Source organism: Seriola lalandi, unplaced genomic scaffold (genome assembly GCF_002814215.2).
Source record: "Seriola lalandi dorsalis isolate HSWRI2012SDOR001 ecotype SW California unplaced genomic scaffold, Sedor1 jcf7180002054682, whole genome shotgun sequence".
NCBI lineage: Eukaryota > Metazoa > Chordata > Actinopteri > Carangiformes > Carangidae > Seriola > Seriola lalandi.
The window spans coordinates 145,479-168,627 of record NW_019525235.1 but is presented as its reverse complement, the minus strand read 5'-3'; the positions used below and the strand labels follow the sequence as shown (position 1 = coordinate 168,627).

General features: G+C 40.1%; 3 protein-coding genes across 4 annotated transcripts in view; 1 reads left to right on the top strand and 2 right to left on the bottom strand.

Annotated features, from left to right (window-relative positions):
• The window catches only part of LOC111666922 (uncharacterized), a 9,766-nt gene extending 3,748 nt beyond the window's left edge, over positions 1 to 6,018 (bottom strand). Inside the window, exons 1-14 of the mRNA XM_087178283.1 lie at positions 5,595 to 6,018; positions 4,603 to 4,654; positions 4,481 to 4,498; positions 4,322 to 4,393; positions 3,714 to 3,797; positions 3,142 to 3,267; positions 2,301 to 2,384; positions 2,044 to 2,133; positions 1,855 to 1,947; positions 1,664 to 1,729; positions 1,460 to 1,540; positions 1,306 to 1,374; positions 129 to 218; positions 7 to 32 (exon numbers count right to left, since the gene is read on the bottom strand). Coding sequence (XP_087034409.1) covers positions 7 to 32; positions 129 to 218; positions 1,306 to 1,374; positions 1,460 to 1,540; positions 1,664 to 1,729; positions 1,855 to 1,947; positions 2,044 to 2,133; positions 2,301 to 2,384; positions 3,142 to 3,267; positions 3,714 to 3,797; positions 4,322 to 4,393; positions 4,481 to 4,498; positions 4,603 to 4,654; positions 5,595 to 5,915 — 1,272 coding nt within the window. The 5' untranslated portion in view covers positions 5,916 to 6,018. The remainder of the gene's footprint in view (positions 1 to 6; positions 33 to 128; positions 219 to 1,305; positions 1,375 to 1,459; positions 1,541 to 1,663; positions 1,730 to 1,854; positions 1,948 to 2,043; positions 2,134 to 2,300; positions 2,385 to 3,141; positions 3,268 to 3,713; positions 3,798 to 4,321; positions 4,394 to 4,480; positions 4,499 to 4,602; positions 4,655 to 5,594) is intronic.
• A 2,037-nt stretch (positions 6,019 to 8,055) lies between these two features.
• Positions 8,056 to 11,801, top strand: LOC111666923 (aromatase-like). Its single transcript, XM_087178301.1, is given in 8 exon segments — positions 8,056 to 8,399; positions 8,798 to 9,193; positions 9,356 to 9,657; positions 9,660 to 9,775; positions 9,858 to 9,972; positions 10,081 to 10,249; positions 10,338 to 10,573; positions 10,660 to 11,801. Coding segments are annotated over 8 exon segments (1,743 nt in total). The 5' UTR covers positions 8,056 to 8,242; the 3' UTR covers positions 10,912 to 11,801.
• A 1-nt stretch (position 11,802) lies between these two features.
• Positions 11,803 to 23,065, bottom strand: ap4e1 (adaptor related protein complex 4 subunit epsilon 1). 2 transcript variants are annotated; one of them, XM_023422444.2, is made up of 21 exons: positions 22,738 to 23,065; positions 21,644 to 21,715; positions 21,400 to 21,523; positions 21,114 to 21,187; positions 20,912 to 21,033; positions 20,629 to 20,788; positions 20,365 to 20,531; positions 20,177 to 20,250; positions 19,964 to 20,086; positions 19,749 to 19,858; positions 19,522 to 19,661; positions 18,574 to 18,686; positions 18,337 to 18,455; positions 17,674 to 17,976; positions 16,929 to 17,040; positions 16,705 to 16,843; positions 16,362 to 16,617; positions 15,124 to 15,675; positions 14,851 to 15,041; positions 14,607 to 14,767; positions 11,803 to 13,561 (listed from the first exon to the last, which is right to left on the bottom strand). In XM_023422444.2, the coding sequence occupies exons 1-21, from the start codon at positions 22,876 to 22,878 to the stop codon at positions 13,401 to 13,403; spliced, it is 3,414 nt and encodes a 1,137-aa protein (XP_023278212.1). In that variant the 5' UTR covers positions 22,879 to 23,065; the 3' UTR covers positions 11,803 to 13,400. The 2 variants fall into 2 exon arrangements, with proteins under 2 accessions (XP_023278212.1, XP_087034426.1); XM_087178300.1 differs by having other exon boundaries at positions 20,365 to 20,528.
• Positions 23,066 to 23,149: the final 84 nt, after the last annotated feature.

Below are 23,149 nucleotides of genomic sequence, written 5' to 3'. Positions count from 1 at the left end.
GTGGCTGTCGTCTGGATGAAATGATCCGGACTCTAGAAAACAAAACAGTATTGGTTTTAACGTGTGTTTTTCATATAATCAAATATAGGTTTGTCTTCAATCTCTCTGCTGATAACATGGTTGTTTACCAGGTTCCACTTTAGTGTGTACAACTTCCCCAGAGTCAGTCACATTCAGGACGCCTCTGGCATCATCAGCCGGATGTGGTGCTGATGATTCTGCAGAAAGTAGAGTTTTGTATTAGACATCTATTGTTTCCAGTGGTGGAAGGTGACTAAGTACATTTACTACTGTACCTAAGTACAGCTTTGATGTATTTGTACTTTATTTCCATCTTATGCAGCTTTGTACTTCTACTTCACTACGAGAGTGACATATTATACTTTTAACTGCACTACTTTTATTTAACAACTGTAGTCACTGGTTAATTTTTTTTTACATAAAAACACACACTGTCAAAGATTAGTTGCCCCCAATCTTTCTGGCTTGTGAATCCTTACAAAAAAAAGTGTGTACTTTGACTGTTTGTTACGTTTCAGATGTCTGTAAGTTGTTAGCAGTTCCTCCAAAGAGACATTTCCCCTCCATTTCCCCAACAGGTCCAACCTCTAGGTTGAGAACCACTCGACTAAGCTACCTAACTATATATATAGAAGTTATAACTGCTGCTTACACACTGATGTACAAGATTAACGATCTAATAATGTCATATATAAAAATATATTTGTCACAGGAGACATTTTGCTGTGGAACAAGTACTTTGGATACTTTAAGTACATTTTGTTGATAATTCTTCTGTACACTAACTGAAGGAGGATTTTGAATGCAGGACTTTTACTTATAATGGAGTATATTTATATTGTTGTCATGGTATTTTTACTTTAGTAATAGATCTGAACACTTCTACCAACACTGCTTCTTTCACAGTTTAAATATGAAACTCGTATTTGCATAGTTGGCATGAGATTACATTCATAGTAAAAGAACAAGAACAGAATAAAACAAGAATAGAAAAGTAACTGTGAAAATCTGACATGACCATTCATAAATATCAAGATTTCATACAAAATGATAATAATGTTTCCTCTTTCAGGAATTTGTGCATGCTAAAACCTTACCCATCGCAAACACGATTCTCGATTTATAACCCTCTTTCTTTGTATTGAACCACTTTATGAGTTAATGCTGGTCATAGTTTTACATTCTTTTCTAATATCAAGAGAGGGTAAGAGGTTAAATATCCTCTGTAAAGCTACTGAAAGTCCACTTGCATGAAAAAACAATAAGTCTCAAATGGTTGCTTACCAGCTTCCTTATCTATGTCTATATCTACATCCCTGGCTTCATGAGCTGAATGTGTTGGTGTCGGTGACACTGGAGAGAAAGAGGAGCATGATACAATGTTAAGATCAAATCTGTGTGTACAAACACTTCATGAATTAGTTCCAGTATCTCCTACCTGGTAATGATCTAACTGGAGCCTCTGTGCTGGTTTCAGTCCAGGTGTCATGTCTGTCGTACGGACCAAATGCTACAAACTCTGATGAAAATAAAACAGAATTAGGTCAATCAGATCAGGCAGTCTGTTGTCAAACACTACAGTCTGATTCTTACCTAATATTGAGGTATATCAAGGTTGTGATAAAACATGACAGTTTCTCACCACTTGTCGTTGTAGTATCAGTGATACTTCCATCACTGCTGTCATCCCAGTCTATAGAAAGTAGGTCTGTAGAATGAAATGACACATTACATTACAAATACCAATGGTCTTATTATGCAGAGTCTCTAACTGGGACACAAGAGACAAACGTGGGAAAGTTTACAACTACAATTCAAAACAGTATTTCCCACCTACTGACGCTTCTACTGCTGCCTCTGTGGCATTTCCTGTGTTGGTATCATTCAAGGTGTCGTGGCTGTCGTCTGGATGAAATGATCCGGACTCTAGAAAACAAAACAGTATTGGTTTTAACGTGTGTTTTTCATATAATCAAATATAGGTTTGTCTTCAATCTCTCTGCTGATAACATGGTTGTTTACCAGGTTCCACTTTAGTGTGTACAACTTCCCCAGAGTCAGTCACATTCAGGACGCCTCTGGCATCATCAGCCGGATGTGGTGCTGATGATTCTGCAGGCAGAAAGATAAGATTTAACTAGAGGAAATGGTAGAGATGTCACATCAATGCCAATAAAAGTAAAGAGGTAAACAGTAAACAGTCTCAAAAAGCCTTAAATCAAAGTCATTAACTCATATCATTGTTTTGTACTATATGTAAATTCTGGATTATTTCCTACCGGTCTTGTTCATTGTTGGCCTGCTGATGTTTTCTGTGTCAGTTTCATTGAAGGCCTCCCTGGTCAGGAGAGGAGGAGATGAATCTGTAGAGTAAGAGGAATGGAAAGTTAACCTTTGTCTTTTGTTTATACTTAAAAAAATACTGAAATGTCATTTACTACACTAGTCATCTAAAAACAATGATCAGCTATTGAGTGTTTACAGCCAGTGGCAGTGCTTTGTGAGGCGTGGTGGTCTGCGTGATCGGGGCTATAGCTACCACTGAGTCCACAGAGGTCATGTCTTTAATATATTTGGCAGGAATTTGTTTTTTTATTCATTCTGGGTGAGTAATCCTGCAGTTAAGAACCAACACTTTGTGGATATTTTATGGACTAACTTACTTTACAGTATTGAATACAGAAACAAAACAAATCCAAATAATCAAACTATTTAACCTCAGTATCTTTAAAATCCTGACTATGACACTGTGTGCAGACAATTTGAATTGGCTACAGTGGATTATCCTTAGTAACCGAGCGCATTAGGACTGAAAATATTACATTTCAACATATTTTGGTAAAAAGGGTAAAACAGTACGTTAGCCTCCTGACTATGAGGATCGACAGTGAAGAGGCGGAGTGCTCAGGAGTGTTAGGAGAAGCTTCTTGGGATATTTCTGATACTTTTTGACACCAGCTTGAAATCAACATGAATTCAAGGGGACCACAACCACACTAACACGCTGAACTTAATAGGCTAATATTTCTTATTTTTTCTTTAGGGCATTGGTGTCAATTCTGTGAAGAGGTTTTTAGCAGTGATTAATAAACATGCTAGTTTAGTGTAGAGGTTACTTACCCCTCAGCATGTTTGTTTGCTGAACACGTCCCCTGGTCTTATTTCTCTCTTTGTTAGAATGACAGGCAGGACAGGCTGGACCGGGTGGGCCTGGGGGACCCGGTGGACCCCGAGGACCAGGAGGGCCTTCAAATATATATACATTACTACAAGTCAGAGTAAAACTAACTTAATAAACACTACTGCTGCTCACTTACATAGGCTCTTTACAACAACAGGCAATCAAAGAAAAAGTGAAACTTTTTTTCTAATTTAAAGCTCAGGCACAGAATCAAAACTGAACCAAAACTTTACCAAAAATAATGGAGGATTAGTTCACAGTTTGTTCATTACATCCCACAACAGGACAAAATGTTAAATAAAACCATCTCAATGGCAGTGGGGCTTAACAGGTTTGTCCTGAAAAAAAAAATCAACTCAGAAAAAAAACACATTTTGTTAAATTAGGTGAAAGCTTTTCAGATTGAGTCTTGGGGGAATAGTGGATGTAGTCTGACTGACTTTGTGAGATGTGATGTCTCCTCCCACCATACATTATTCATGATAGGTTCAAGTGTGATGTCGTCTCTCACCCTCACTGAAAATGTTGTTGCAGGTTTCACCTTTCAGTTGCAGAGACCCAGGGTCTCCTTTAGGTCCTGGTTCTCCAGGGGGTCCTGCAGTATACATTGACAAGTTTGTTGTCATTAGTTCAAAAGAATGAGTCAAAAATGGGGAAAAAAAACTAACAACAGCATAATCATGTGTTAATTGTAGGACTGTGAACCTGTGAACAGATGATCAAACAGGAAAAACCTTTGGACTTTTTCTAAATGAAAAATACAACCTGTGTCAATCTGTGACGACTTCAGGAAAGACTGAAATGTCCCAGTAACTGAGTGAGAGATAAACACTTTGTCCACAAAGGTGAAAACAGTTTAAACTACAACAAAATACACCATAATTAAGGTGTAATCAGTCCAGTAAACAGCTCTGTGATAGCTATAAACAAAGTTTCTTGTAAACAGTGAGTGGGATGCTTCTGTTACGGGACAATAGTTTCACAATGGAAGTCTGTTTCAAACTTGTGACTGCCTTCTGTCTCTGAGTGGATTTGTCTTTGTTTACTGAGCAACATTTTCACACAGGGTTAGTCCATAGAGTAGGATTATAAGATTTTTAAATTCAACAGATCTCTAACCTCTTCTGCCTCTTTTCCCCTCCGGGCCTGGCACACCCTTTGGTCCCGGTGAACCAGCTCTACCAGGCAAACCTAACGGGCAAAAGTACTTTGTTATGCTGTGACAAATTCAGCTTAGCTTTAAGTAAATGATGCAGTTAACTAAAATGTCTGCTTTACCTGGAGGTCCAGGTGGACCTGGAAAAAAGATCAGATACTATATCACACAAACTGAAAACAATAGAGGCATCAGTAACCATAAACAACACAGGGTTGTAATGGAGAATATTTATGAGGTGCACCTGTTGAACAAAGTCCTTTGGAGCTGCCACACAGGTCGACGAGGGATTTGACCTGAAATCAAAGAAAAAACAGCAACACTGTAAACTAAGCGATGCCTGTAAGTACACCTCCACAAACGTAGGAAAGCTCTCCGGTACAACTCATAGGACGCTTTATGTCACACATTCCTTCAGTCACTTGGAAACAAATATCCGTTTTTATTGTGTCTTGTCCTGACAACTGCAACAGCGGTGTTTGCTTTCAGCAATTAGCAATCTATTATTAGCTTCACATTATTCCCTCTATTTGATACTCAATTAATTGTTAATATAATTTTTTAAAAACAAAAACTCAGCAAACATTCACTTCTTTCAGCTTCTCAGAAATGAATGTTTGCTGAGTTTTTTTTGTCTACTGCAATAGAAAATGTATTATTTTTAGGTTTTGGACAGTTGATTGGACGGAACAAACAATTAACTTGTAATGAAAATAATAGGTTGTAGTCTTCCCCATTATTATTAGTAAGTATTTATAATTTCAAAGTAAAGCTACTGAGTGAGTGAAGTCCAGGCTTGGTTTTAGTCAAATACTTGAGTATCAAGTGATAAAAGTGCTGTCAAAATATACAGTAGCGCCCTGTGAAGAAATGCCAGATCCCAGAGGATGTGAGTGCAGTCGAGGGAGGAGCAGGCGATGGTCATGCTCCACTACTCAGAGTATTTATCCAGGAAACACTCAATGGAAAAACAGACCCTTTCTTAATCACTGCAACAGACTCCTGAATTCTTTGCATTGCGTGGACATGTTTCTTTTCCCAAAAGGGAAAAGAGAGGAAAGGTTTCTATTATATGTGACAGAAAAAAGTGTTGATTCCTCCCCCTGTTCTCTCTCATAATAACAGAACTCAGAACTTCATAAATATAATTTTTCATATCTTACAGTACAGTGAACGAGCTGGAATATTCACAATCTCACAAAAAAGAGCCCATATTCAAGTATTTTGGTGTCTTACAGGGACCATGGAGTATGACATCAGCATCAGCGTATCCTTCTTCTCTTGACTTTGTGTTGGTTCTTCCTCCTGGTTCCTTCTGCTGCGGCGGAGCGTCTTCAGGTCTGCAGCCTCTCCATGGTCCCCGGACGGGATTCCCGCCTGCAGCTTGCAGCTCTGTGACAGCTCCTGCATCTGGGCGTCCAACCTGACCAGCTCCCCCGTCAGCTCTTTCTGCCGAACCAGCAGAGACACTAAACCCGCAGAGCTCAGGAGCAGCAGCGCACACATCCCCACCAGCAGCACTCCCCACGCGTGAAAACCTCCACTTCCCTCCTTCATGTCTGCGCCCTGCTTCCTGGTACTCTGCTGCACAGCGATCTGCGCTCTGAAATTCACAAGCACATACAGCACATATCTGAACACCTGCCAACAGATGAGACGTCACAGGGTAACTACGCTCAGGCTGTTGGAGAGGAATAAACATGTCAAAATCTGTCTGTGACTACAGTGGGAACCACATGATGTATTGCGCAACAACAGCCATCTGGGAAACAGTTACAGTAAACTCTGAAGGGTTGCTTGATTTAGAAGCGGCTAATGAACATATTTCCAGAATGACATTCAATTCAGACAGTGTACTGCTTCTTGTCTTTCTAGTACTCTTCCTCTCAATATTGTCACCAACCCATCTTACACAAAATGACATGGAAGTGGGATAAATAAGTTGTGAACAAAGGGAACATTCTTTGGATCTACAAAAGAGCTTTCAGAGCACTTTCAGTAAAAGACTGTGAGTGTGTGGAAGTGCATGTGTTTGTGTGTCGAGATATCCTGTCTATGAAAGGGGTTTTGATGTTTTTTATTTATCTAAATATACTTCTTCCAATATAGAATCAATGTTGCATATTTTTTCTCAACTTGTGTCGGTGTACGAGTCACTGAATTTAAAATTTCCTCAATTTGAAAAAAAAGTTCAATCATTGTGGTTTAGTCTCTACTACAATGGAGAGAACATGTTTTTCAGCCAGTTTGGGATAAAAGCCCCCACCACTAAATGTGAGGCCAATATCTTGATCAACAACATACCAGCTATTCAGTGGTACTGAACTTGAAGGAAAGCTCATTATGAGGACACAGCCTCTTCACGAGCACTGTTTTCCCTTTCAAGGTTGCATCTATGATTTTACACATTGGAGAAATACAGACTGTGCACAGAATTTTTTACATGAAATTCTCTAGGCATTAGCTTTTAACATGATAAAGACAACTGTTTCTCATTCCGCTGTTTCCTCGTTTGAACTGCTGAGTAAATCCCTGCTTCATTTGTCACAGGTCAGTCTGACCCAGCTAATTAATTTCCCCCTGAAAAGCCTCCTGGCTTGATGAATTGGACAGTGGGGTTTCTTTCTTTTATCCAAAGCTAAATGTGAAGTAAGCCCATCTAAAAAAAATAATACAGAGCCCAACCCATGAAAGGGTTTTCCATTTCTTATGGATAAAAAACACTTTTTTTCCCCGTTCTTTTTGAAGGTGCTTTGAGGTTTAGATGTGCACTGTTATCTGGCCTGTTCAATGTTCTGGTACTTGTTACCCCAAGGTGGCAGTGTTCCTAAGCAACAAGTAAAGTGAAGGCTTAACCGAGCATTTATAAACGCTTGAATCACAGTGATTTTATTTGGTTGGAGAATCCTGATCATTTTTAAAACCAGTGGATGAAACATCATACTTTTTTTTTTTTTTTTTACAAACTGCACTGTCACTTGTCAGGAGAAGCAACAGGACAAGAGAAGTAAGTATCATTGATACTTTGATCGTTTCTTAGTGAAGAATTAAAAAAGATTTATTAGTAAAGAAATTACTTTTCAAGATATTACTTTTTTTACTATAAGTTTTAAAGATGTGTTAGTACCACCCCACCTCGACTTTTTACTGTGGTGTGTTAATGTAGAATTAAATTAGATTAGATTAGATTAGATTAGATTAGATTACATTAGATTAGATTAGATTAGATTAGATTAACTTTATTTATCCCACAACTGGGAAATTCATTTACCACAGCAGAAAAATAAACATCTATAGAATAAACACCTATGGAAATATACAACAAAAATATACCAAATATACACTATTAAATACAATATACACAATACACACGATATGTACATGAAAAAGTGCAAGTTTGCACATGGTCAGGAAGAGCAGGAGTTGTGGAGTCGGACAGCTGCTGGAATGAAGGACCTGCGGAGCCTCTCCTTCTTACAGAGAGGATGTAAAAGTCTGCTGCTGAAGAAGCTACTCAGAGTGTTGAATGTTGGACTACGTGATGTTTAACATAATAAATCATTGTAAAGGATGTGAGATTGTAATTATGTAATATCCTTAAAATGATGATAGACTCTAATGACTGCACCCTGATACAAACAGTTCATCCTAAAGCTAAAGCTTCATGTGGGCGTATTTTGGTTTTAATGTGTGCAGGGGCTTTGTTGGATGTGAGCACTGAAGGACAGAAGCATTAGAGGGGATGAGAAGGAAGGCTGTCCATAGAATAAAGTTCTTGTTTTGTCTGCTGGTTAAAAGAGACAGATGCTGTATGAGCATTGGTCAAACTTTATCTGCAGCCACACGGAAGACACAGTGAGCCTGTTCAGGTGTGTGTACGAGTCATGAAGGGGATGCTGCCGCTGGAGACACTCACCATCGGCCCCATGGTGGTTGACACAGCGTCTGAAATCACCGCCCTCCTGCTTCTTCTTCTTCTGCTGCTGCTGCTGCTGATGCTCTTCACCGCCTGGAGCCGAACAAACCGGTCACAGATATCAGGTAACGGACTGCAGTTTCTGTACCTTCACATTCATTGTATAGGCTGATGCCCAAGGTAAACACGACTACAGGTGTAAACAGACAAAAGTAACAGGAAACAGGAGAAATATCTGTTTTAAATCGTTTCTTTCTAGATGTTTTTTAAACTAAAAAGTAATCAAATTCATGCAAATAGTAATGCAAGTAAATTCTCTCCAACCCAGGGACATGAAATTTAGAACCAAAATAAATGTTCGGAGTTCACATTGTTAATGAAACAGCATGATTGTTTGTTGATTCACATATATGAAGATAAAGTCTGAAGATAAATTCAATATGTCAGATATCCAATCAGCAGACTGGATGCTTTCTAATAACAGTAAACTATCCTGTCTTAATTCATCACCTGTTTCTGCCAGGTCCTTCTTTCTTGGCAGGACTCGGTCCCATTATCTCCTATGCCAGGTTCATCTGGACCGGGATCGGAACAGCGTGCAACTACTACAACAACAAATATGGCAGCATTGTCCGGGTGTGGATTAATGGCGAGGAGACCCTCATTATAAGCAGGCAAGTTCTTATAAGATAAAACACTTTGTACTCACAGTTTATACCCCAAATCTTTAATAAAATAAAGTCAAAGCCTGGCTTCCCTGTTAGGTCCTCGGTAGTGTATCATGTTTTGAGGAGCGCCCACTACACGGCCAGATTTGGGAGCAAAAAAGGGCTGCAGTGTATTGGGATGGAAGGGAGGGGTATCATTTTCAACAGCGATGTCCCACTCTGGAAAAAAATGAGGACATACTTTTCTAAAGGTGAGTGATTCGCGTAGACGGAGGTGCCCTATTTCATCTTTCTTTCTACACATTTCCCATATCTAACAAGTTAACAAAAATAATTCAAAGTCAAACCAGATGATGATAGAAACATGCTTTGTGGAATTTGAATTACTGTACTGTTATTTGGTTGCTTTACAGCCCTGACAGGCCCCAGCCTCCAGAGGACTGAGGCAATCTGTGTGAGCTCCACTGCCAAACACCTGGACAGCCTGCAGGAGATGACCGACTCCTCCGGACATGTGGACGCTCTCAATCTGCTGAGAGCCATAGTGGTGGACATCTCCAACAGGCTTTTCCTCAGGGTGACGCTCAATGGTCAGCTGCATGTTCACTGTCTGTACATTCTACATTTAAACTCTGCATTTCCTGCCACTAAACAATATTTCCAGTTCTTGCACTCAAGCCTGCAGCTCCTGACTATTTTTTTGTTCATAATAACTCAGAGAAGGACTTGCTGATGAAAATCCAAAACTACTTTGAGACCTGGCAAACGGTTCTAATAAAGCCTGATATATTCTTCAAGATTGGATGGCTGTACAACAGGCATAAGAAAGCAGCGTAAGATGCTCACGCATAGTAAACCAACATGTGGATGGTTAATTCTTCAACCTAATCTTTGTGTTGCCTTTTGTGCCAACAGCCTCGAGCTGCAAGATGAGATGGAGAGCCTACTCAGGATTAAAAGACAAATCATTGATACAACTGACAAGCTGGATGATGATCTCGACTTTGCAACGGAGCTCATCTTCGCACAGGTCAGTCTCTCTCTCTCTTGATGAATCTACACAAACTGCGTCAGAGTTACTGTCCTGATAATATTGTTTTTGCTGTGTTCTGATCACCTCCCTTTCTCTGTTTGATAGAACCACGGGGAGCTCTCAGCAGATGACGTCAGGCAGTGTGTGCTAGAGATGGTGATTGCAGCACCTGACACACTGTCCATCAGCCTCTTCTTCATGCTGATGCTGCTGAAACAAAACCCAGACATTGAGCTGAGGATAGTGGAGGAGATGAGCATCGTCCTGGGTGAGTGTATTTGCGCTGCATTAATTTCAGTTTCACCCTGTGGCAATATTAAACTTTTCCAACAATCCCTGAATGCTGCGTTTTTCACTTCCAGCTGACAAAGGAAACATTTGCTATCAGAGTTTGAACGTGATGGAGAGTTTCATCAACGAGGCTCTGAGGTTTCATCCTGTGGTTGATTTCACAATGCGGAAAGCTCTGGAAGACGACAGCATCGAAGGCACTAAGATCAGGAAAGGAACCAACATCATTCTCAACATTGGTCTTATGCATAAGACTGAATTCTTCCCCAAAGCAAAAGAGTTCAGCCTGATGAATTTTGACAAAACAGTAAGTCAGCTTAATGTTTAGCAACAAAATGTGGCTCTGAAGAAGAAAAAAGCACCAGCTCAGTCTTTACCTCCTCTGTTTGGCAGGTGCCCACTCGCTTCTTCCAGCCCTTCGGCTGCGGGCCTCGTTCCTGCGTGGGCAAACACATCGCCATGGTGATGATGAAGGCCATCTTGGTCACTCTGTTGTCTCGTTACACAGTGTGTCCTCATCAAGGCTGCACCCTCAACAGCATCAGGCAGACCAACAACCTGTCGCAGCAGCCTGTGGAGGACGAGCGCAGCCTGGCCATGCGCTTCATCCCCCGAACCACACGACCTCGACACAGTCAGCTCTGAAACATAGTGATGCTGTTACATTATGGATGAAAACCATAGCACTGTATATGTTGAAGTGTGTAACTGCATTAGGCCTGCTGAGCCGTTAATACTCTCTTACACTCCACTCCTCCAGCTTCATCATATTTCTAAGAAAACAGTACATTTGTGTGTCACAGCACGTTTTGCAAAGCTTGACAAACCTGGGCTTTAAGGACTTCAGTGTGAGGGTTCAGCCCACGCAGAGCAGTGCAAGAATTATTTTTTTGTCCATGCGACACCATGTGGAAAACCAGAATCTTGGAGGGTCACAAAATAATTCTCATGACAGAAACACCAGAAACAATATGGCACCAACTCACACTTCAGCTTGATGAAAATCTGGACCAAGACAAACAGCTGAATGTTTTTCATTTTGTATTATGTTAGTCAGTGTTAGCATGTCACATTAATAGTTTACATACACTATGTGTTTGCATTATATCGGCAGTTATTTGTACTAAATATAATCAAGGTAGCAATATGGTATAGTAAGAAGTGTTAGTCCACATCATGTTATAATTTCAGCACACAGCACTAGAATGAATAAATTATTAGGAAAATGTACATTAATACGATGTATACTGATGAACTGTATTTCTCATGTCAGATCTGTAGTACCTTACATGTAGATGCTCTGAGAGATTTGTTTCTAGTTAAACACTGAGTAATGGGACACCAAATCAACAGAGGTACAACGTTACTAATACTTTTACAAGTTCATTCAATAAACACTGAGATATTTGTTCCCATGTAGCAAATATTAAATATAGACCGAAATGAGAAGAGACAACTTTCATAATATCCCTCTTTGCCTCAAGTCCAGCACATTATAGCCTGTATTGAATAAACAATCACAGAGTCAAACTGAAGTTAATTTACATGTGTAGAATTTATTCAGAAGTTAGCAGAATGTAGTGACAGGCACTCTAAGAAACAACGATTTCCTCTGTACCACAGGCACAAATCAAACACACCCTCTTGGCATTAGAACATAAGGCGTTGGGTTAAAGTTGAGTTTTAGACACTTTGTTAGCGTCATGTTGTGTTTTCAGAACAGGACACAAGCAAAAAAGAAAAAACAGTAAAGTAAACTTTCCCTTCAGGTTAAATTAAATAAAAACAGGTTGAGTCATGTCACACAAACTGAAAACCAAATCTGTTGCAGTGCAATCAAAACAGTACATGAAGCACAATGAGTTTTTTTCTTTGAAATTAATATAAAATACTTTCTGTAAGAATATAAATCCAATAAATATGTTTTCAATACTGCATTGATAGAAAAATATAATAATCAAGAACCACAAAAACCCACCTCTCACCGAAACGGACAAACCAGAAACATGAGTGCATAGACAATCATATCACACAGAAGGCAGCATCTGCAAAACGTCACCATGATGATAAATGGACAATATGGACATCGCAGAGTGAGATCCTCGCTGCTATATTTAAGACAAAATATGCATCACAGATGTAAGAGTTAAGTGAAACTGCTGCAGTTGGAGGTTAATGTCGGAATAATGTTGTCTTTTAGACAAACGAGGATGTGACCTCTATTTGCTGCATGGAAACATCAGCAGACAAACAGGTTCTCCTTGAACAGAAACTCTCTGTTAATGTTAGTTTGCTTCGCTGACAGAGTATTTAATTTCTCCTATAATAGTTTGGCCGAAGTCCATACCAGACATTTTGAACAATTAATTTGGTACTCCTTAAAGATATAATTATCTTCCCTGTGTTTCTCCACAAACACCTAATAAATAACATCAGTCAATCCAATTTAAGGATTAGACTTATTCTTTCCATTTTGATGAACATGAAAAGAACCAAAAGGTTTAGTTAATAACAGCAGTGAACTGCTTTAAGATACTAAATGAAAAATTAAACTCAGTCTTTATGTCTTTGTCTCACTTTAATCCAAATGGGCTTCACTGTCATCTCACTGTGCTGCATGCAGACCCGAAGCAGAGAAACTGCTTCACGATTTCTCCGCTATAACTAGTATTCATTTCACACACAATGTTTTGACCATTTAAGTCTTCAAGTCATTTTGGAGCCCTGTCATCAATTTAAGACATTAGTGTTATTCTGAAACACCAAACACCCAAATAAAACTAAACAAACAGTCTTTTGGCTCTGAGGATATTACCAGCCATGAATTTCAAACAGATGTGATCCTGTCAAATATTCTGCTAATTTAACTGTTAAAATCATTGATCTGTGGACATTAAAACCACATCCTACTAAGTAACTTATAGTGGAAGAGATAAACAAATGGTGAACACTGTATTATAAAGATGAGAATGCACAACATCAGATGTCTCCCCTTGTGTTCTGCACTACAGCTCTGTGTACCTTCCTCTTCAGTGGTTGAGGGTCTGGTGGTCTGGTGGTCTGGTGGTCTGGTGGTCTGGTGGTCTGGTGGTCTGGTTGCTTAGTCGTGTCAGTGGAGGTGTTGCAGTTGGGGCTCAGTGCTCCTGTAAAGCTCTCTGACAGTGGTAGATCAGGCAGTCGGGCAGGTCGGGGACTGGAGAGCGCAGCCACACGGCCAGCGTGCCCGCATGCACGCGGCAGTGCATCAGACACGGCTGATCCTGAAGGAGCCGACAAGATAAGATTCCTTCCATCCCTGTGGGGAAAGTGATGGAGGTTACTCATCAACAGCCTAAAACACATTAGTGTAGGTTGCATTTAAGACAAGTGGAACTGTTGAATTAACAAATAAATACATTCTTTCTAATAAGGCACGCTTTATATTTATAAGTTACAAATAATAGCTCTATCAATGTTTATTAATCATTTATTAATACTTATAGATGAGCAATAAACCATTAATAAGAACACTTCTTAGTGCATCTTAATGTTTTTATGTTTTTGTGCAGCCTCATACATATACACTTAGATTGTTTCTTAGGTATTTATCATTTATCAATGTATTTTTTTACTAATTCCACATGTCAACTTTTAACCTTATAGCCTGAATGATTTTCATTTTGTCATGAACAGAAGTTTTCTTTCTTCTCTGCTGGTGAGCTGCTGCAATATATAAATATATAATAAATTTATAATATAAAAATAAAGTTGTATTGAATTGAATCAAATCAAGTGTTGAGTTGCCATGTGGTGAAAAATCCCTTCAGCTGGTATTTATCCTCTGTCAGCATAACTGCTGTTTTAGCTTAAATGGATTATTACTGGTCTATAAAGCAATAATAAATGATTGATTAACATTATTAAAGCCATTACAAAAATACACCTACATAAGTGGAAAAACTAATGATTAATAACTAATGTATAAACTTGTCTCACAATCTTGACACAAGGTCCACTTGCTTTTTTCAGCAGTATCTCATCATCATGGTCATCACAGCTCAAATATGTATTCAGATGGTAAAGACCATGAGATGGGGTTGAAAGCTGTGGAAAAGTTAGTAAGTTGACCTTGTGTTAAGAGGGTCAAAAATGAGTTTTACAGTCTTAATGCCTCGACTAACTAATGTAGGTACCACAATGAATAAATCAGATCACTCTAACACGTAACATGTTAATGCCATCGCAGATTATTACACACGTCAAGCATCAAGCACCATGTCTCACATAATGTTGCTACAGCTCAGCTTTGGCATTTCAGTTGACAAGGCTGCGATCAATAAGACAACTGATTGTCTTCTCACCTATGATTTCCACAACATGAAGCTGCAGTTTCCGCTTCAGTACATTCAGTGTGGCTGTGAGGGATCCCTGGCCATCACTTATCAGTGTCAGATTCTGCTTTGTATCATGAGAGAAGGCCAGCCACATCGTCCCGTACTCCTCTGTGGACACCGCCAAGGGTCTGCAGGGAAACGTGAAATCAAAGTAAGCAACTAATGGTCTCTGCACGGCCACACTTTGAATAAAAGCAGAAAAATATGTCACCTGATGAAGCTGGTTAGGGGGAGTTTGTATGAGAACTGCACTGCCTGAGACGTCTCAACAGGCAACTGGTAAGATACCGTCCCAACGACTTCAACATGAACTGAAGGCGTCTTCACAGTCAGGGAATACTGGTACACTGCTACACTGTGGCCTGTCAAATCCTCCACTGGACTGTCAGACACACAGGATACCTGAAAATAATAATATCCTTTAATATGAAAGACTAATAAGGACAATAAGCCTTCATTGGTAATTTTCAGCTCAGTACATTACCTCTATCTGTTCTGAGTCAAGATCTAGAAGAATGTGTTGAATGGCAGAGTCAGAGGAGTTGGAAATGAAAATGACCAGCACTAAGGAATCCTCTTTCTGCACATGACATGCTGAGAGATCCAGGCTTTGGATGGTGCACAGAGGAGTGATTTCTGAGTGGCAGAGTTCAGAGAGCTCTGCAGGCAGATGAGAAATGAAAAAGTCTTTAGGTCTGTCTGGGTCTTCATGTGCAGCAGGATCAGCAGCTACCAGATCATTATCACCGATGAGAGACGGGTTACTTCCCTTTATGTTACTGTCACTTAACTCAACTTCTATTTCACAGGTGCCATTTGCAGTAGTGAGGCCCTGAGAGAGCTCAGATGTCTGTGCAGACGAGGAAACGGCCAGTTCTGAGGTGATGTTGGAGTCCAGAGGGTTGTGACACAGCAAGTTATCCACATTGGTGGGAGTAGAGACAAGGGAGGTGGATATTTGCTCAGTGGCACCCGAAGAGCTCTGTCCTTTGGCTTTTCTTCTGAATCGCTGGGGCATCGGCTCAGATTTTCCCATCTGTTAGAAATCAGTTAAAGTTAAGAAAATACACTTATTGCAGCACTTATTGCAGCCCTCTAGCCATTTAGTCGAATGAAACGCTAGAGGGCTTTTAATTTGAATGGGTTACAGATAGTGTATTAAAACGTGATGCAGTAACTTCAACATTTGGAAATAAAAACCTGCCTCCAATAGACCTGTTACCTTCTGCTGTTGAGACAAATAAAGGCCCTGATCACTCTTTGAGGAAATGCAGAGGCTGAAAACCATTGTGGAACCCAGACGGAGGCTGTGCGCTGTGTGACTAACTAACTTTGTCTCCAAGTGATCATTTTACAAGTACAGTAAAGAACAGCTTTAGAGGGAATTCAGCTGTATTAAAATACTGTGTATGTGAGCACAGAGAGTAGGAGAGGAGCTGACATCAGCTGACATTAGGCAGAATCAAAATACAACTTCAGTTGTACACAGTGGTTCCACAACAGTTTTTGACTACGTCCTCGATTTCGCACGTTGACTACACACGGTCCAGCCATATACAAGGCGTTGACCTTGTCTTGTTCAAGGCCTGATGGCTGAAATTTCATATTAATAAGGTGAGTTCATGTGATGTGGGATTCACTGCTTTTCTTTTGAACTTATATTGTCCAAGTATGTAGTTCCAAGAGTAAAGGTAACCCATACAGAAGAATTTGTAAGCTCACCAGACACACAGAGCTTTGGGAGCTGAGGCCGAAAAACAGAGAGGAGGCCAACTGCTGTTTTTCTTGTTCGGGCTCAGGGGTTGGTGTCAGAGTTGGAGTCTGACTGTGTGAGCTGTCAGCATCCACCTGCTGGCTGGGTGACCGGAGGGGACTGGGGACCTCCACCTGGGCAGCTTCCTCCACAGCTTCCCTCTGCGCCAGGTACCCCTCCCTCCCCCACACCCTCTTCACTCCGTCCAGCTTCAGAGTTGTAGAGCTAAAGCAAAAACAGAGAACCACCAGTGTGAGTTCAAAACAAGAACATAATTCTGCCAGGAGAGATATGCACATCGTGTCCACGTACCCTCCTTTGTGTGAGAGGTCAGCACTGTCGCCTGACAGACCAGAGCTCATGGACAACAGTGTAGGAGACTGTCTGTCGTTGATGCTGCAGGAGGACATGCTGATGGGCAGGGACAGGCCGTAGGGCTCAAGGCTCAATGCTGAGAAACACCACACAGTCAGAACAATTCAAAACAAGTCAGTGCTCATGTTGCCAACTGTGCCACAATTTTATATTGTTTTTACCTTTTGCCTGAGCTAGTTCCTCCTGCCGTTGATGAGGAGGTTTGTATGGAGCGGCGCCAGTTGCCAACGCCTCCGACACAAATCCATCCAGAAATGACAAAGAGGAATCCACCTGGGAACCAACATCACAACAACTGCAAGTTTGAACTGCTCCTTGAATGAGGAGGAAAAGAGCTAATAGAAAAGTTCTGCAGGATTTGCAAATTAAAGATGTCGATTGTGAGCGCGTTCAAATACATTATGTTTTTATCATTTTGCCTTTGTTTTGCCACAAAAGACAAAGAAATTGCAACATGAAAATTGTGTTTAATTATTAGAATATTATTCTTGTTCTTGGCTGATAATGGTTCTGATACTGAACACAGTTCTCTGGTAAACCCCACCCTTCAGATTACTCAGACATGCTTAAACAGCTGCAACGATAACGGCTGAAATGATGATCTCTATTATTTTGGTAAACACTGCCATTAATCTAATTGACTGTGTGTCATGGACGGCAAGTGTGTGCAGGCTTTTTTTCCCCAACCATCAGAGCAGGGCCCACAAAGTGACATCATCTGCTGTGGCTCCAAGAGCTAGATCATTTCACGGTGACGAGTTTCAACACGAGTGAACATTTAAAATTAGATTAAATGTTTTCATGTTCTGAACATACACAATTTCTATGAATAGTGAACATTACAATCATAAAATAAATATACTTAAACATCAATGTTGTAATTCTGCAGCCCTCCATGTATGTTACCTCCAGGGGCTCCAGGCCAGTGTCTCGAAATAGCACCCGGCCTCGTAGTTCAGAGTCTTGGCTGAGGCACTGCAGCTCCTGAGCCCTCTGTCTCAGCACTGTGTCCATCGAGCTGCTGTATGTTTCGGAAACTTCCTGAGTAACAGAAACACCAGCCCTACCCTCACAGAGCTTGGTCATTGCCACGAGGACCCAGCTCTTGGTTTCACTGCTGGTTTGCTTCATGTCCAACAGCTTTGCCAGCAGCTTCAGGACGATGGCTGGTTCAAGTTCCTCCTTCAAATGAGAGTATTCACCGAGGACCTGAGCGTGGCAGAGAGGGGACAAAGCCTCAGTGTATCAAACAGGTAAAGAGACGTACTGTCTTGTGTCTTATGACAAAGTTTTTATCTGCAAATCAGGGTTAGTACCGCATCCTCCCCTATATGTCCAAGTTCCAAACCTTTTTGCTTGCAACCCCTTACAACAAAGCAGTGTCTACTCGTGACCCCTCAGTACCTTTCACATATGTCCCTTCTGTCTTTAGAGGCCTAAAGGTCAAAATTATCCAACATTTCACTAGAAATAATTAAGTCTGGAAAAAATAAACATCCTCCTACTCATTATTATTGCACAAGAATTGTACAAACTGCTTATATTGCTTATTTTATAAACATCACTCACCCAGCTGATGACTTGGAGGAAGCGCTGTGGCAGCTTGCCAGGCTCTCCTTGGAGCAGAGAAACATATGAATCCACAGCAAACAGCCTCAACTTCCTGTCCTCCTCCACACTGTCAAATCCTGGGCCATTAAAGAGAAATTAAACACAGTAAATCAAATCAATATCAGTATCAGTATCAAATTGCTGAACTGATATCATAACACAGGAACACCAATGAATAAAATGTGGTTATCTCACCCTCAGACAGCAGCTTAAGGAAACTGTTTGGGATGTCAGGTTGCATCATGTCTCCACCCAATGAAAACACTGTGTTCATGGTCTCAATGAACCACTCATTGTCTGGTGCATATGTATAATGTTTATAGGAAAAAGCAACACAACAAGTAGGAAGAAACAAGGTATGAAAAATGCAGCAACAGATTATTAAAAGGATCAGATTACTGTTTTTCAACCAAAAACTAATTCAAATACTATTACTTTACCAGAAGCTTCAGTATTGGGAAACTGAGCTCACTGGGCTTAAACACAGTCCAACACTGTTATCGTTTAGATCTTGAACCACCAGTGTAGGTTTGCAGGCAAGTCATAGCTGTTTATGTTCCACAGACAAAAAATATAGTTGACAACCTTTCTACCAGTTTTGGGTTTTTTTTGTTTTTTTACTTTTCTCATCTGTGTCTGTGTGAGGAGAGGGAAGCTGTGTAAAACAAATCAATTCAACTTGAAAAACCCATTTTGACCCATTCAAATTGTCAGAAACAATAAGCCTTTATCTTTATTTTCAAAGGCCTTGACAATTGCCCCTTTTAACTGTGTTTAAGTCCAGTGAAAAGCTGCAACAAAGAGGTACAGTTAGTTTTAGTAAATGTATCACTTCACCAGCATGATAAAGTTATACTATGCATAATAATCAATGATCAGAAAAGTTGTAACAGGATGAGAGTTGAAAAACATATGGGATAGAGTGGATGGGTGGATATGATTTGTTTCTTGGATCAGTGAGGCAACTCCAGTGGACACTGCAGTTTGTGAATGGCTGTAATTCTAATATTAAGATCAACATACTGTTATTCTACGTCCCTGGTTTATATTTGTGAGGGGATTCCAGTTTTCCAGGTGCATGGGGCCACCAGAAGTAAATGAATGTACATTTCACACTGAGCACTGTCACACGCTGAAGGATATTTTTCTGCCAGTTCTGCCACCTTCCCCACCAGGTCAATAGTAGTGTAGTCGTCTGTACTGATGCGCAGGAACTCCAGCATCTTTTTGACAATGACCACGACATTCTGGGCGTTAGTGATCCGAAAGAGCAACTCCAGCGTCTACAAGAGGATGGAGAACGCACCAAATCCTGTAAACCTACAAAGTCTATGACCACATTATCCAAAATACTCCAGAATCTGCCTCACCTCACGCTTGATGATGAGGTCAGGGTGATCGAGACACTCGATGATGGTCATCTGATGTTGCAGGGCCAGTTTGGGATCCTGCTGGACCACATAGGTGAGGGCTTTTAAGCCTGAAATAACACATAATATATAGAGTTTATTTGAAATCATATGAAATCTTGATTGTCGGTGGTGAAAAATGACGTTCATCAAATCATGTTTTCTTTGAATCTTACCTAGATATTTGAGATTTATCTTCGGTGACAGAACAAAGTTGCCAATGCACTTTGCAGCTTTTTCCAAAAGATCAGATTTGGGATGAATTGTGTAAATACATTTTACACATTCATACAATATAGCTGAAAATAAAGAGAGATGTATGTAAGTGGCTGGTGGGACTATTTAAATGATTTCAAACAACCACATTTATTAGTAACACTTTGACATACCATAGGTGATGTTATGATTCATCTCTGCTCTACGTAACGACTCGTCAAGGACTTCATACATGATCGCACTCGTACTGTGATCACAGAACAGACACATAAAATCTATTTGGAAGAATTAATTAACGAGGTACAACCACACATAATCATATAGATCCAGTTCATCTGGAGACAGAATAAGCAATAATCACCTCGGGTCATTTTTTCCAAGTAAGGACAGTATTCTGAGGAGCTGGATCTGAAGCCATGGAGCAGGAACACTGTGATAGTTAAAATCCATGGGCAACTTTCCTCCCACCACCTGCTTCAGGATGGTGACGAAACTTGCTGTTAAGTCTTTATAACCTTCTGGATTCTCCTTTAACAAAAGAAAAAATATATAACACGAGTAGATTACACCATATTTGATCAAACCAAGATAATGTTTTCTCAATAAGGAGAAAAAAACAGACTACCTGGATCATCTGTAAGTAGATGTGTAGTGAAGCTGTCATCACACCGGGATCCTTGTCACAAAGAGCTTTGCGAAACTTGTTGTGGATGTGTTGAACTTGATTCGGTGCTATCAGGTAGAACTTGTACAGTGCCAGGACTGCTTTTCGTCGAATGATTTCTCTGCAAATATGTCACGAGAGACATGTAAAAAATCATAATATCTAAGCCAATTTTTCATCCTCCATTTACCGTATGAATAAACAGGTAACTAATTGAACTGGAAAGGTGACAAACATTTCTTACTTTGGGTGATTAAGTTTCTCCTCCACCAGAGGAAGGATTGCAGGTATCATATCTTTGGGGAACATTTGGCTGACAACAGTTAGAGCCATGCAGACCTCAATAAGGTTTGTGCTCTGAAGATCCTGCAAACACAAAATACATCAACATCCCTTTTTCTCGTTCATACTCAAGATGACGAATGCTGTAAAAACCTAACACCCACCTTTAACACAGTATTCACAAGAAGAAGAAGTAGCTCATGACTTTCGTTCAGAAACAAGGACACAGCAAGGTAACCTGCAAATCACACAGAAAACCATTTTTGCCTGTGGCAGCGTAGGAGGGTGCAGTGGAGTTGTTTCGTGGTTGCATAAATACAATTTAAAAAATCAAAAAACTATGAATCATGCTCCTTGTGTTGATCGTGACATTAAGTGAGTAATGCAGAGCTAGTGAGTAAGGACTCTGAGGAATGACTAAGCTTTTCAGCTAACTCCAAAAGAACGTACCAACTCTCTTCTCCAGAACAGTGCCTTGCTGAGCCAGTTTGATCGCGTGAATGTAGCTGAAGGAAGCCTCATAGCCCAAGCTTTCACAGTAAATCGCTCTCACCATGAGCTCCTTCATCTGCCTCTGAATCAGATTATGTCACAAGGAAGAAGTAAACATTTTATTAATTACAACATGACTAGACTTATTTCAATATTCTGGTTTCTTGTGCAAAATTAAAGTGGAAAATCAGGAGAGCTGTACCATGGAGGTGTTGGGGGAGGACACCTGCTCTTTGATAGATGCCAGTTCACGCTGAATAAGTTTCTCTTCTTCCTGAACAGGAGAAACAGACAAGTACAGACTATAAGAATGAATGGTAATACTCTGATTACCATCTTTGACCAATTTACTTTATTTATTATTTTTATTTTATTTTACCTTTTAACCAACAGATGTTTGTACCTGTAATGATTTCATACAACCATTGTCATTTATTGGGTGTCTAGGATATCTTCTACATTGTTCATTTGTTGGAAAAAATTATAAATTGTTTACAATTCAATTACTCTAATCCTAGTACTATTATTTTTTTTTTTAATAGTTTTTACATAATTTAAGTCTAAGTCACACAATGAACATCTGTCTGCACCGTGATAAAGGTTAGTGGACTGTGAAGATACAATGGGCAACTAGATCTGGTTTGTTGTTCTAATAAATATATTAGCATGCTGTCAATAAATCAAACCACTGTACATTACCTCTTATCATTGTCTTAAGTATAGAACACAATGGATATCAAGTTGTACAGAGATTTGCCTCCGTCCATCACAATGCACATTAGCTGCATTTTCATTCCACAATTTTTATATTGCCCCAGTTGAAAACAGGGAAAGTCTGGAACATTTACTGATTGCTGCATTCATGTTTTTGTGATGATTGCTGATGAAGAGCAGCAGGATTTTTTTCTCTCTCCAAGTTTGCCTTCCACGTTTAACCTTCCTACAACACAGTTTGTGAATGTATTGCATATTGACAGCTTGACTGAACATCTTCAGTGTCTGAGCTTATCACAAGCACATGAACGCACCAACAAGGACAAGCTGTCTCTATTTCACCTGAATTACCACATAATAATACCACAGCAGAAACAAGAGTCTGTTTGTAAATCAGTCTTAAACCTAGCACATTAATGTAGGGATACTTGGCATGTAGAAAAAAAAACTGTAGTAAAAAACACAAACACCTTTTTGAGTTAGCATAGTCATCTTAGCAAGCTAACGTTAAAGCCTATCTTCAAAAACTGACTAGGACTCATGTTGTTTCACCTGAGCTCCAGTTTTAAAGGACAGACTCACATGTTTGGACGTTAGCTCAGTGATTCCTCTGATGAGGTTTCCTAGTTTGGAGGTGGAGGACAGTTTTGCAGATCCAGGCTGAGAGTCTAAAGACAGGAGGCTAGGCAGAGCTGTCAGGGTCTTCTCCACAACATCGCTCATTTTGGCAGGGGGAAGCGGGTTTGGCAGCTGATGTCTTTCCTCAAAAACACACTTATTAAATCATGTATCCATCCCAGTGAAACTCTATTACACAAGGACAATGGACGTTGCCTGCTAAACATTTAAAATTATCAGAAGAGGTAAAGTGCTAGCCTGCCAGTCGGCCATTGTTTTGATTCAGCAGACTAGCTTGTTGACGACGTCACTTCCTCTTGAATTTGGAAAACTTTATTTGACACCGTGAACAAAAACAGTGGCTGGTGCGGCTAAA